The sequence below is a fragment of the Haematobia irritans genome, chromosome 3 (assembly GCF_050003625.1).
Source record: "Haematobia irritans isolate KBUSLIRL chromosome 3, ASM5000362v1, whole genome shotgun sequence".
Lineage (NCBI taxonomy): Eukaryota > Metazoa > Arthropoda > Insecta > Diptera > Muscidae > Haematobia > Haematobia irritans.
Window position 1 is genome coordinate 183,406,169 of NC_134399.1, and position 15,275 is coordinate 183,421,443.

The 15,275-nt window shown below is 29.2% G+C and overlaps 1 protein-coding gene across 3 annotated transcripts in view; it reads left to right on the forward strand.

Annotated features, from left to right (window-relative positions):
- Positions 1–14,962, forward strand: part of LOC142230484 (TWiK family of potassium channels protein 7) — a 244,455-nt gene extending 229,493 nt beyond the window's left edge. For 2 of the 3 annotated variants that reach the window (XM_075301127.1, XM_075301128.1), the window contains exons 4-8: positions 3,546–3,819; positions 3,900–4,091; positions 6,061–6,176; positions 6,336–6,428; positions 14,719–14,959. In XM_075301127.1, coding sequence (XP_075157242.1) covers positions 3,546–3,819; positions 3,900–4,091; positions 6,061–6,176; positions 6,336–6,428; positions 14,719–14,877 — 834 coding nt within the window. In that variant the 3' untranslated portion in view covers positions 14,878–14,959. Of the gene's footprint in view, positions 1–3,545; positions 3,820–3,899; positions 4,092–6,060; positions 6,177–6,335; positions 6,429–14,718 lie in introns of all 3 variants that reach the window. The other variant, XM_075301126.1, reaches the window with a different exon arrangement.
- Positions 14,963–15,275: the final 313 nt, after the last annotated feature.

Here is a 15,275-nt window from a genome sequence, read left to right on the forward strand (position 1 = left end):
AAAAATATATATGGCAGCTATATCTAAATATGAACCGATTTTTTTTTTAAAATCAATAGCGATTGTTTTTGAGCCAAAGTGAAATTCTGTGCCAAATTTGAGAACGACCCGACTTAAATTGCGAGCTGTACTTTGCACACAAAATTACATATACAGTCAGACGGACGGATATACAGACGAACATCGCTAAATCGACTCAGAATTTCATTCTAAGACGATCGGTATACTAAACGATTGGTTTCAGACTTTTCTGAGACCAATCGTTACCAAAGCGTTACATACAAATGCACAAACTTATTGTACCCTATGCCACAGTAGTGGTGAGGGGTATAAAAATAAAATTCAAGATTTTTCTTCTTGTAAGGACTTAACGAATGAGCAAACGTTTGCGAAACGTTTGCATTTAATGTGTACCGTTTTGTTTCCTATATTTTACTAAGCACCACAGTACTTTTCAGTTTAGGTTTGGTTTCCACTCACGAACAAAAACAATACAAAACGAAAGGCAAGTGCCGTTATGTCAGGTTTTCGTTTTGTTTCGTTTTGGACATGTGGATTGTACGAAACGAAACAATTGGAAACGTTTTGTTTTGTTTGTTTTCGTACGCTGCTTGAAATTCAATAAAATCGTGTTTTTGACTATGGCTTTTACAAAATCAAGGTTTTCTTCCCATATGAACTTGTCTGTTTTGCCAAATTTGTAAAAGACTATTAGCAAATAAGCAAAAGACTTTCTCAAAATATTAAAATATTTTGTCAAAACTATTGTACCATAAATCCGATATCGGGTCAAAAATATGTCTATACAAAAGGTACTAAATCATTCGCGGGGGTACTACGGTACTGATCAGGGTGAAAAAGTATTGAAAAAAGTACTATAGTACTGCATTTTCCATCCCTGCAACACTAACATCTGCTAGGCACTGCTCCTCTGTCTCTACGTTTGACTGCTTGCTCTCTATGCCTGTATTCAATAGCGCGCTCACACACAGCATGCCCTCTGCTGATGTTGCCTCATTTGCGCGCCAACAACCATGTGACAGAAGTAAATTTTAATTTTTCACTTAATAAAAGTCGGCCAGATGTTGCTGTTTGCATTGTGTTGTCATCATCATTATCATCGCCGCCGTCATCATCCTAATCACCATAACCATCGCACAATGGGAAAAATAAAATAAATACCACTCGAATGTGTGCTTTATAAAGTCAACAAAAGGAATAGACAGAAGTTTAGACGGTGGTGTTAGTAGCCTAATCGAGGAACATTATAATTATTAATTTTATTTACCTTAGTCTAATATAATTTAATTTGTTTAAATATAATTTAAATTAATAAGTTTTCTTTAAATAAATATATTCATTTAGTTTCATTTAATATTACGTTATTTCACTTGGTTTTAATATAACTAAATTCTATTTGCTACGAATTTCGGAAAAATACGCTCACGAATATAAAACGCGACGAGTTGAATTCATTTACAATTTTATTGACCCCTAGGATGTTAAGAGTTTAATAAAGCTCTATAAATTACTCAGGTAAATTACTCATAAAATTATTCGTGAGTCACGACATTTTCGTGTGTGAGTGTGCGTGAGTCCTATCAAACAATATCGTGCGTGAGTAGGATTTTTCCGTCGTAAGTGTGCGTGAGTAAAATATCACTCACCTGCATACCTCTAATTCAAGCCGGCTCGCCATCGTCATTATTACATTAAATTTTATCCCATTGTGTTTATCATATTCTGAACTTTTAATATTGATATTACACTCAATAAACTTTAAAGTTTATGATTGTTATAATTATGCCACTATAACATAAACTTTGAGAGATTGGTAGTTAATGGTTGTGTATTTACTTCCGGGCGAAAGCCTTATTATTTAGACCAACACCCATCATGATCACCCTGAAAAGTTATTTATTAAACATCGAAGCATTCACCACATTGTCCCCCATAATTTTCTTTGGAATTAAAACATTTCACAATGAATTTATGATATTGCCTTAAACTCTAACCGAGGAAGTTGATAAGGATGTGGTGTTTGTGTCATGTTTCAATTGTTTTGCAATTCATAGCAACCAAAGAATTTTTTGGTCAATTTGATATCTTAAGGACCAAAGCAAGGATGTTATTATACCCACCACCATAGAATGGTGACAGGGGTATAATAAGTTTGTCATTCCGTTTGTAACACATCGAAATATCGATTTCCGACTATATAAAGTATATATATTCTTGATCAGGGAGAAATTCTAAGACGATATAATGCATATTATTTTTATATATTACCAACCTTCAAATGATTCGTGTCAAAATTTGACGTCTGTAAGTCAATTAGTTTGTGAGATAGAGCGTCTTTTGTGAAGCAACTTTTGTTATTGTGAAAAAAATGGAAAAAAAGGAATTTCGTGTTTTGATAAAATAATGTTTTCTGAAGGTGGAAGCAAAAACTTGGCTTCATAATGAGTTTCCGGACTCTGCCCCAGGGAAATCAACAATAATTGATTGGTATGCAAAATTCAAGCGTGGTAAAATGAGCACGGAGGACGGTGAACGCCCGAAAGAGGTGGTTACCGACGAAAACATCAAAAAATCCACAAAATGATTTTGAATGAAGTTGATCGAGATAGCAGAGGCCTTAAAGATATCAAAGGAACGTGTTGGTCATATCATTCATCAATATTTGGATATGCGGAAGCTCTGCCGCGCGAGCTCATATTTGACCAAAAACAACAACGTGTTGATGATTCTGAGCGGTGTTTGCAGCTGTTAACTCGTAATACACCCGATTTTTTCCGTCGATATGTGACAATAGATGAAACATGGCTCCATCACTACACTCCTGAGTCCAATCGACAGCGACCGGTGAACCGTCTCCGAAGCGTGGAAAGACTCAAAAGTCCGCTGGCAAAGTAATGGCCTCTGTTTTTTGGGATGCGCTTGGAATAATTTTTTTCGATTATCTTGAGAAGGGAAAAACCATCAACAGTGACTATTATATGGCGTTATTGGAGCGTTTGAAGGTCGAAATCGCGGCAAAACGGCCCCATATGAAGAAGAAAAAAGTGTTGTTCCACCAAGACAAAGCATCGTGCCACAAGTCATTGAGAACGATGGCAAAAATTCATGAATTGGGCTTCGAATTGCTTCCCCACCCACCGTATTCTCCAGATCTGGCCCCCAGCGACTTTTTCTTGTTCTCAGACCTCAAAAGGATGCTCGCAGGAAAAAATTTGGCTGCAATGAAGAGTTGATCGCCGAAACTGAGGCTTATTTTGAGGCAAAACCGAAGGAGTACTACCAAAATGGTATCAAAAAATTGGAAGGTCGTTATAATCGTTGTAACGCTCTTGAAGGGAACTATGTTGAATAATAAAAACGAATTTTGACAAAAGAATGTATTTTTCTTTGTTAGACCGGGGACTTGTCAGCCAACCTGTTACTTTACATAGTTTGATTGTTTTCTGCATTTTCTCTATGAAATCGAATTTTCTTATCGCATAGCAGGATACTAACATTTCCTTGTACTCTTCCTTTTCTTCCAGGCAGTGCAGGAAGCAGCCGAAGGTGGCCTTCTCATCGAGGCAGAAAAAGACTTTCCAGAACCTTATGAACGATGGAGTATATTACAGGCGGTATTTTTCTCATCCACAGTACTCACTACAATTGGTTATGGTAACATTGTGCCTGTAACAATCGGGGGCAGAGCATTTTGTATATGCTTCGCATTAATAGGCATTCCTTTTACGCTGACAGTTATAGCGGATTGGGGACGTTTATTTGCGACAGCAGTATCAGTACTGGGAAAGCATATGCCAAGTAAGTGGAAAGTCTTGGAAAATTGCAAACAACCAAAAATTAAATCATTACATATTCGATTTTTTCTTTGTTTATTCTAGAAACACCCAAAGTTACCAATTTCATTGGTAAAACATGGTTTTATGCTCTGTCAGCGGTCCTATTCCTTTGTGTATATTTGGCTATAGGAGCAGGCCTTTTACTACTTTGGGAGGATGATTGGACATTTTTTGATGGATTTTATTTTTGCTTTATTACAATGACCACCATCGGTTTTGGCGATTTAGTTCCAAGTAAGTGAGCAACGAAGAAATTTAACATGCATATATATTTATTACACAGAAAGAAAAGTGCATTGAAATATATGCATTGTGAATTGAAAATGTACACCCAAAGAAAAAATATTTTCCTCCGGAACGAAATTTTAGACAAACGAAATTCGCCTTCATCTTTAAAGTATTTTCTTTAAGAACAAATAAATCCGAATTTATGACAAATCCAATAAATCAAATTTATGAAAAAAAAAACCGAATTTATTGAACGATTGTCACTAATATTTTTTTATTTGTTTTTACAGCAATTTCGAAACAAAACTTCTTTGACTAAAATTACGTTCCTAAGAAAAGGCAAAAATCGACTAATCAAGAAATATTATCTTTTTTACACTTCAATTAAAAATTTAAAGTCAAGGCGTCAGATGTCGAATTTTCGTCAAAAATCGACTGTTTTAAATTTGATAAAATCAACTTTCCAAATTTTTTAAAAACTTGAAAATTCGACTTTTTATACCCTCCACCATAGGATGGGGGTATATTAACTTTGTCATTCCGTTTGTAACACATCGAAATATTGCTCTAAGACCCCATAAAGTATACATATTCTGGGTCGTGGTGAAATTCTGAGTCGATCTGAGCATGTTCGTCCGTCTGTTGAAATCACGCTAACTTCCGAACGAAACAAGCTATCGACTTGAAACTTGGTACAAGTAGTTGTTATTGATGTAGGTAAGATGGTATTGCAAAAGAGCCATATCGGTCCACTTTTACCTATAGCCCCCATATAAACAGACCTCCAAATTTGGCTTGCAGACGCTCTAAGAGAAGCAACGTTCATCCGATCCGGCTGAAATTTGGTACATGGTGTTAGTATATGGTCTCTAATGACCATGCAAAAATTGGTCCACATCGGTGCATAACTATATATATCCCCCATATAAACCGATATTTGACCTCCGGAGCCTCTTGGAAGACCAAAATTCATCTGATTCAGGTGATATTTGGTACGTGGTGTTAATATATGGCCTCAAACACCCATGCTAAAATTGGTCGAAATCGGTCCATAATTATATATAGCCCCCATATAAACCGATCCCGAGATTTGGTTTTGGAGCCTCTTGGAGGAGCAAATTTCATCCGAGTCAGTTGAAATTTGGTACATTGTGCTAGTATATGGCCGTTAACCTAACTAGGTCCATATCGATCTATAGTTATATATAGCCCTCAGATAAATCGATCCCCAATCATACAAAAATTGGTCCATATCAAGTTCATAATTCTATATAGCCCCCATATAAGCGACACCCATATTTCAATTCTGGCTCCCTACGTACCGTCCAAAAGTCCATATCGATTCGTAATTATTTGTACACTTACCTACACATACCTTTTTTGTCTAATATATACCACGTATGGACTAACTCACAATTTAGAAAACGATGTTAAGAAGTTTTAAGATACCACAACCCAAGTAATTCGATTGTGGATGACAGTCTTTCGTAGAAGTTTCTACGCAATCCATGGTCCATGGAGGGTACATAAGATTCGGCCTGGCCGAACTTACGGCCATATATACTTGTTTTAAAATACTTTTTTTAAATACTTGAAAATGTCTACTACTTTTCTACTTTTGCAAATATTCATAAGCGCATTTTTCTACTTTTTCTATATATTTGACTCGATTAAAAAAATCAAAAGTCTATTAGTCGATGGTTACTTTGATGTTTTCAGTAGATTTTCGACTTTTGTATTCCTAGAGTCGTACAGTCAAAGTCACCCTTTTTAATTTTTGAAAAACTCGAAAAGTGGCATTTTTTAATCTCATTACAACCTCCACTCTAGGATTGAAATGATATAGAGAACTTTTGCAATGACCAGCTCATTTAACTATCTATTTAATACAAAATTTCTTTCTGTGTACGTTTCCAGAATACGTTTGCCGTTTAGTTTCACTTTTACTACAATTTTTCTACTCTCTATCCCACAGAGAAACCCAATTATATGCTGCTGTGTACTCTCTATATCTTAATAGGTTTGGCTTTAACCTCTACCATCATTGAGTTGGTAAGACGTCAGTATGCCACTAGTTGGGCCAAACTGCAAGTAAGTATCCTTTCCTATTTTTTCCCTTTCGCCTTTTGAGTTTTTCCCTATCTTAGCTAAAGACACTTCTAATGGATATTAATAAACTTTTTCGCCTTGTTAACCTTATGTTCCAATTTTTTTATTTCCTTCACACTTTTCACTTTACAAACAAAACAGGAACTTTCCGGACCTATGGCTGAAACGCTGAGACGTTTAGGCGAGACTGCTGGCACTGGCCTGGATTATACAGCGTTACAAAGAGTGTTGACGGTATGTATGAAAGAATTGAATGCCATAAAAACAGTTTTTATTGCATTCAAGGAAGGAAGGAAGAATGAGGAGGATGAATGTTTTCTGTGCCATTCATTGGAAACACAACTAGGCCACTTTTGTTATTGAGGACCAACTTGTTGTCCATGAACCACGTAAATTTTGTTGACATGAATTTAAATTTTGTAGTCACAGTTTCGTTTACTCAAATGCAAAGTAAGGAAATAGGGTAATTGGCATTTGGCTAAAGTACAGGATTTATAAGGGGTACTTGCATGTAGTCTATCTGGCGACCATTTGCTAATAATTGAATGCAATAGTTTGGATTTAAGGATGAGGCCATTAAAATATTTCTGGACCGAAACGAAATTTGTGACAATCGTACATAACAGTTATCTTTCAAGGCTATTGAAACTTGTAAGCAACAATATTTGCCGTGATAGCTTTAAACTTTGAGAAAGTCGGCATGAAAACAAAATGACCCATGACAAAAAAGAATCGTCCTTTGACTTCATCCACGAATTGACTTAATTTACGGCTTTCTCATAAGAACGAAAATACTGATCAGCCAGGTCATGTGTGATAGATCGGTACAAGTGGTAACCAGAAGGTCCAAAGTATGGGCTGCACGACTCTTGGGGTAGTACTTCCCATTTGAGTGTTTTGAAATGATTTGAAAAATTTGTTAAAATTTTATTTCTATAAAAAATTTTGTCAAAATTTAATTCTATGGAATATTTTGTCGAAATTTTATTTCTATACAAAATTTTTTAAAAATTTTATTTCTATAGAAAATTTTATTTCTACAAAAAATTTTGTCAAAACTTTATACATATAGAATTTTTTTGCAAAATTATATTTCTACAGAAAACTTTGTCAAAATTTTATTTCAAAAAAATTTTGTCAAAATTTAATTCTATGGAATATTTTGTAAAAATTTTATATCTATACAAAATTTTTTAAAAATTTTATTTCTATAAAAAACTTTATTTATATAAAAAATTTTTTGCAAAACTTTATTTATATAAAAAATTTTTCGCAAAATTTTATTTCTATAGAAAATTTTATCAAAATTTCATTTCTATAGAATATTTTATCAAAATTTCATTTCTATAGAAAATTTTGTCAAAATTTCATTTCTATAGAAAATTTTGTCAAAATTTTATTTCTATAGAAAATTTTGTCAAAATTTTATTTCATAAAAAATTTTGTCAACATTTTATTTCTATAGAAAATTTTGTCAAAAATTAATCTCTATAGAAAATGTTGTTAAAATTTTATTTCTATAGAAAATTTTGTCAAAATTTTATTTCTACAGAAAACTTTGTCAAGAAAATTTTATCAAAATTTAATTCTATGGAATATTTTGTCAAAATTTTATTTCTATACAAAATTTTGTCAAAAATTTTTTTTTATAAAAAACTTTGTTTATAAAAAAAAAATTACAAAACTTTATTTATATAAAAAATTTTTGCAAAATTTTATTTCTATAGAAAATTTTGTCAATATCATATTTCTATAGAAAATTTTGTCAAAATTTTATTCTATAGAAAATTTTGTCAAAATTTTATTTCTATAGAAAATTTTGTCTAAATTTTATTTCTATAGAAAATTTTGTCTAAATTTTGTTTCTATAGAAAATTTTGTCAAGATTTTATTTCTATACAGAAGTTTGTCAAAATTTTATTCCTATACAAAATTTTGTCAAAATTTTATTTCTATAAAAAATTTTGTCAAAACTTTATTCATATAGAAAATGTTTGCAAAATTTTATTTCTATACGAATTTTTTGCAAAATTTTATTTCTATAGAAAATTTTTTCAAAAATTTTATTTCTACAGAAAACTTTGTCAAAATTTTATTTCTATACAAAGTTTTGTCAAAATTTTATTTCTATAAAAAATTTTTGCAAAACTTTATTTATGTAAAAATGTTTGCAAAATTTTATTTCTATAGAAATTTGTTTCAAAATTTTATTTTTATACAAACTTTTATTTATATAGAAGAATAGGAATTTTTGCAAAATTTTATTTCTATAGATTTTTTTTTTCAAAATTTTATATCTATAGAAAATTTTGTCAAAATTTTATTTCTATAGAAAATTTTGTCAAAATTTTATTGCTATAGAAAATTTTGTCAAAACTTTATTTCTATAGAAATAAACCTCATAAACATACTGCTAGCTCAAAGATTCATAGATTACCATGGTACACACCTGGCTTAAAAAAGTTGAAAAATCTAAGAAACAAGTTCTATAAAAAGAGCAAATTCTCTGATGATGATAATATCAATCGTTTATATGAGCACTATTCACGTGAGTTTTCATTTTTAAATAAGTTTTTGTATAAACAATATCTTCTTGAATATCAAGATAAAATAAAGGTCAATCCAAAATCCTTTTGGCATTATATAAAGTCTAAAAAACAGTCCAGTGATTACCCATCTTCTATGCACTATGATGATGTAACGGCAACATCTACATCTGATATAGTGTCCTTATTTGCAGAATTTTTTCAATCGAATTTTGTTAGTCCAAGCTCAAATTCATCGAATGAATTTTTAATTAGTGTTAAAGAGTGCGTTAATTTTGGATCTATAGAACTTTCAAATGATGATGTACTTGAAAGTATTAATGAAATGAAACTTTCTGAACGATTGGATCTTGATGGGCTGTCCGGGAAGATTTTGTGTAATCTGTCTGATTCTCTTTGTGTACCTTTGAGAATTATTTTCAATAAATCCCTAGATGAGGGTGTGTTTTTAGACCAGTGGAAGTTTGCTCTTATTCAAATCTGGTAGCAAATCTAATATTCGAAATTATAGGCCAATTGCCAAACTATGTAATATTGCAAAACTATTCGAACATATAATTTATAAAAAGATGTATTTCGCTTTTAAATCGTTTATATCGGATAATCAGCATGGTTTTATTCATGGACGGTCTACGTTGACGAATTTATTAATTTTTTCTAATTTTTGTATTTCTTCATTTGAAGCTGGAAATCAAGTAAATACGATTTATTTAGACTTTGTGAAAGCTTTTGATAAGGTATCACACATTATATTGGCCAAAAAATTGTTAAAGATGGGTTTTCACTCAAATTTCTTGAAGTGGATTATTTCGTATCTTTATGGAAGAAAGTGTGTTGTATCGATTAATGGTTGTAAGTCAATGCCATATACAGCTATATCGGGTATGCCACAGGGCAGTATTCTTGGTCCGCTTCTCTTTAATTTGTTTATTAATGACATTTCTTCGTTTATCTCATACTCCCATTGCCTGCTATATGCAGATGATATGAAAATTTTTAAGAGCGTGAGATCTCATTTAGATGCAACTTTATTGCAGTTAGATCTCAAATCTATTGAACGTTGGTGCTCGTTGAATGATTTACATTTGAGCTCAGAAAAGAGTTATTACTTATGTTTTTCTAGACTGAGATGTCCTATATTTATGGAGTATTATATTAATAATAAACTGGTTAAAGAAGTTGATGAGAAATTGGATCTAGGCGTATTTTTTGACTCCAAATTGTCATTCAATAGACATATAGATTATATAATGCCTCAAGCGTATTCATCACTAGCTTTTGTTAAGCGTAACAGCCGGGAATTTAGTGACCCTTACGTGCGAAAAATATTATAATCTTGCTTCGTTAGATCAAAGTTAGAATATGCGCACTTGATTTGGAATCCTTCTATGTGCTCACAAGTGAATAGAATTGAGAAATTACAGCGTAAATTCGTAAAATTTGCTCTTATTTCTTTGAACTTCTGTTTACCTTTGCCGTCATACGAATCGAGATGTAAGCTTATTCATCTACCTACACTCATTAATCGCAGGCATATTCAGGCTATGTTATTTGTTTATAAAGTTATTTGTGGAATTATAGATTGTTCTTATATTCTTAATCTAATAAGTTTCAATGTACCATGTAGACGTTTAAGAAGAGTTGAAATGTTTAACATACCGATGCATAGAAACAATTATTGTATGAATGAACCAATTTTAAAGGCCTTAAGAGAATTTAATAGAATTAATTTGATCTGTGATCTCGATTTTAGTTATAATTTACAAAGATTTAAAAATATTTTAGATGTTATTTATTTTTAGCCAGTAGTCTGAAAGGATGTACTATTCCATAGACGAAATGAATAAATAAATAAATAAATAAATAAATAAATAAAATGTTGTCAAAATTTTATTTCTATAGAAAATTTTGTCAAAATTTGAATTCTATAGAAAATTTATCAAAATTTTATTTCTATAGAAAATTTTATCAAAATTTTATTTCTATAGAAAATTTTGTCAAAATTTTATTTCTATAGAAAATTTTGTCAAAATTTTATTTCTATAGAAAATTTTATCAAAATTTCATTTCTATAGAATATTTTATCAAAATTTCATTTCTATAGAAAATTTTGTCAAAATTTCATTTCTATAGAAAATTTTGTCAAAATTTTATTTCTATAGAAAATTTTGTCAAAATTTTATTTCATAAAAAATTTTGTCAACATTTTATTTCTATAGAAAATTTTGTCAAAAATTAATCTCTATAGAAAATGTTGTTAAAATTTTATTTCTATAGAAAATTTTGTCAAAATTTTATTTCTACAGAAAACTTTGTCAAGAAAATTTTATCAAAATTTAATTCTATGGAATATTTTGTCAAAATTTTATTTCTATACAAAATTTTGTCAAAAATTTATTTTTATAAAAAACTTTGTTTATAAAAAAAAAATTACAAAACTTTATTTATATAAAAAATTTTTGCAAAATTTTATTTCTATAGAAAATTTTGTCAATATCATATTTCTATAGAAAATTTTGTCAAAATTTTATTCTATAGAAAATTTTGTCAAAATTTTATTTCTATAGAAAATTTTGTCTAAATTTTATTTCTATAGAAAATTTTGTCTAAATTTTGTTTCTATAGAAAATTTTGTCAAGATTTTATTTTTATACAGAAGTTTGTCAAAATTTTATTCCTATACAAAATTTTGTCAAAATTTTATTTCTATAAAAAATTTTGTCAAAACTTTATTCATATAGAAAATTTTTGCAAAATTTTATTTCTATACGAATTTTTTGCAAAATTTTATTTCTATAGAAAATTTTTTCAAAAATTTTATTTCTACAGAAAACTTTGTCAAAATTTTATTTCTATACAAAGTTTTGTCAAAATTTTATTTCTATAAAAAAGTTTTGCAAAACTTTATTTATGTAAAAATGTTTGCAAAATTTTATTTCTATAGAAATTTGTTTCAAAATTTTATTTTTATACAAACTTTTATTTATATAGAAGAATAGGAATTTTTGCAAAATTTTATTTCTATAGATTTTTTTTTTCAAAATTTTATATCTATAGAAAATTTTGTCAAAATTTTATTTCTATAGAAAATTTTGTCAAAATTTTATTGCTATAGAAAATTTTGTCAAAACTTTATTTCTATAGAAAATGTTGTCAAAATTTTATTTCTATAGAAAATTTTGTCAAAATTTGAATTCTATAGAAAATTTATCAAAATTTTATTTCTATAGAAAATTTTATCAAAATTTTATTTCTATAGAAAATTTTGTCAAAATTTTATTTCTATAGAAAATTTTGTCAATATTTTATTTCTATAGAAAATTTTGTCAAAATTTTATTTCTATAGAAAATTTTGTATAAATTTTATTTCTATAGAAAATTTTGTCTAAATTTTGTTTCTATAGAAAATTTTGTCAAGATTTTATTTCTATACAGAATTTTGTCAAAATTTTATTCCTATACAAAATTTTGTCAAAACTTTATTCATATAGAAAATTTTTGCAAAATTTTATTTCTATACGAATTTTTTGCAAAATTTTATTTCTATAGAAAATTTTGTCAAAATTTTATTTCTACAGAAAACTTTGTCAAAATTTTATTTCTATACAAAATTTTGTCAAAATTTTATTTCTATAGAAAATTTTGTCTAAATTTTATTTCTATAGAAAATTTTGTCTAAATTTTGTTTCTATAGAAAATTTTGTCAAGATTTTATTTCTATACAGAATTTTGTCAAAATGTTATTCCTATACAAAATTTTGTCAAAATTTTATTTCTATAAAAAATTTTGTCAAAACTTTATTCATATAGAAAATTTTGTCAAAACTTTATTTCTATAGAAAATGCTGTCAAAATTTTATTTCTATAGAAAATTTTGTCAAAATTTTAATTCTATAGAAAATTTATCAAAATTTTATTTCTATAGAAAATTTTGTCAAAATTTTATTTCTATAGAAAATTTTGTCATAATTTTATTTTTATAGAAAATTTTGTCGAAATTTTATTTTTTTAAAAAATTGAATTGGAAAGGGACATTTTGCAAAATCTACCATACCATCCAGAATTCTACCAAATAATAAAAAATATACCATTTTTGTTAGAATTCTACCAACTGTGGCAACCGTGCGACGTCTCTCAGCGTCAACTCGTAGGGTACCCAATTTTCATGCTTTGCAATCATTCCCAATCAGCGTTACCGTTGAGAAATTGTAAACATTTGCAAAAAATTTGTCACTTGTAATATAAGGTGACACACTATATTTTAAAAAGTGGCACAAAAAGTGACACATTTCTTTTATAAAATTTGAAACATAGATCTTAATGAACCCAAAAATCATCTTTTTTCAACGAAAATCAATCCTTGCAATTAACAGTTCACCTGCTGTACATACAACAGAAAAATTTGTTTGCATATTTTCAGGCGTCACAATTGCTCAAAAACATAGTATCGGATGCATTAGTTCGATTTTATTTGTAGGTACCAATCACATCTGCCTGAAAGTGGCACAACGTTAACACTGTTCCCAATAGTTTCAGCCTATGGGAAATGGCTGGGCGTGTAACTTTGAACGTTTCGGCAATTTTTTTGCGTTTGACATCAAAGTTTAAGTCCAAGTGGAGATACGAATAGTTCAAGTGACAGGGGAAATAGTGGACTGAATTACGGCAATGAATTACTGCCCTTCATTACCGTGTTCTCATGATTTTCCGTAGAGCGACATCTTTTAATTTACAAAAAAAATATCACGAGCTGAGCATTTCGCTCAAATTCTCGTTTAGTGAGGGGTGGTTATAGATACTGCGAAGTCCTTTTTTACAGGCCTCCATAAAACGTAAATTTATTTTCAGATAGGTTACCCATCCAAGACGATTGGTTTAGAAGAAAACTATTTCAGTTTTGTAGTTTTATATCCTCGTTTACTTCATAAACCCCCTCCTCCCATTAAACATAGCTCATAGTTTCTGTCACATGACCACTGTAAATTGGGAAGAACGCATAGATGGTGTATTTTAGCTTTCCATACCTAAAAAACTTGGACAAGTAGGAGATCCATCTCTCCGGACAAATATGAAAATATTAAGTACCGAATTTTCGCCACGTATCCACATTATTTATTACCTGAAAATTTCAAGTAAATCGGAGAATGGGTCTCTTTTAAAGTAAGTGCTTGTCACTTTCGTAGACATCTATTCTTGACTCAGGAAATATCACTAATATTTTTTCAATTAAAATAATTATTGATTTTGAGAAAAAAATCAATGAATCATTAAATTACACTAGTTTACACTGTGACTTTAATTAAAATTAAAGTTAAAATTTGTTTATGAGATATCTTGTTATTTTTAGTTTTTCGTCCTTTTTTTCATTAAACAAATCATATCTCAAGGTAGAATACTTGAATACAAGGTATTGAGATGACGAACAAAATATTTGGATCTGTGTAAAGTTAAGTCGTTCAAAATATATCGATGAAAATAAGGCATATTTTCCAAAAAAAAAATCGTGTTTTACAAACTATTGAAAAAAGAAAATCGACCGAAAAATTACAAAGTTGTAAGCAATAGAGTGAATAAATCCGATGCCAAATCAAACAAATATGAGCCACTACCCCACACAAAAATGCCAGTCGGCCACACAATAACGCATTTTTGTATGGGTGAGTGGCTCATATTTGTATAATTTGGCATCGGATTTATTCACCCAATTGCTTATAATTTTGTCATTTTCGGGTCGATTTTCTTCTAGTCGGTCTTACTTCTTACGTTAAAGTATCATCTTTACGAACATGAAGAGAAACAATTTTTCTTTTCAATGGTTTAAACTTTTCTGGCGGCAAAGAGTTATTGTAAAACATTTCGTGATAATTTCGTGATTGAAACTAAAAAATATAAAATTTTTTCTGTATACAAAATATTCTCACTACATTTTGATTTTTAATTTTAAATTTAAAACATATACTATTTTCTTTATCTTTAAGGTTTCTATGCCTAAATGGAATACGTCACGGAAAGATCATAATAATGCAGATATTGCTGCCTTGGAGGCTATAACCAATGCCATTCTAAAGGAAGTCAAAGAGGCACAATGTAATAAACCAAAAGTGTTACAAATTGTTATCTACGAATCATCAGTGTAGTTTAACAAAATTTATTTACTATAAATAATATTAATTATAAAAATTAAATTAAGAAAATAAATTAAACATTAGAAATGTCTTCTATTTAATTAGTTTTGTATTAACCAAAATAAATGAAATATTAGGTAGTTAATAACAATTATTTTCTTTAACATAGTTTTTTTTTTAATACATTTTGTTATAGGATTTATTTTTATGTATTTTTGTATTTTTATTATTTTTACATAAAGAGTTATAGTTAACGCACACTTTAGTGTTCCAAATAAGAAAATAAAAATAAATTATTTGTATACATACAATTTAATCTAATTAAATTAATAGTTAAATTAAGAATAAATATCAAAGAAATATATCCTAAAAAAATCAATTATATATGTATTAAGAATCGATATTACTGC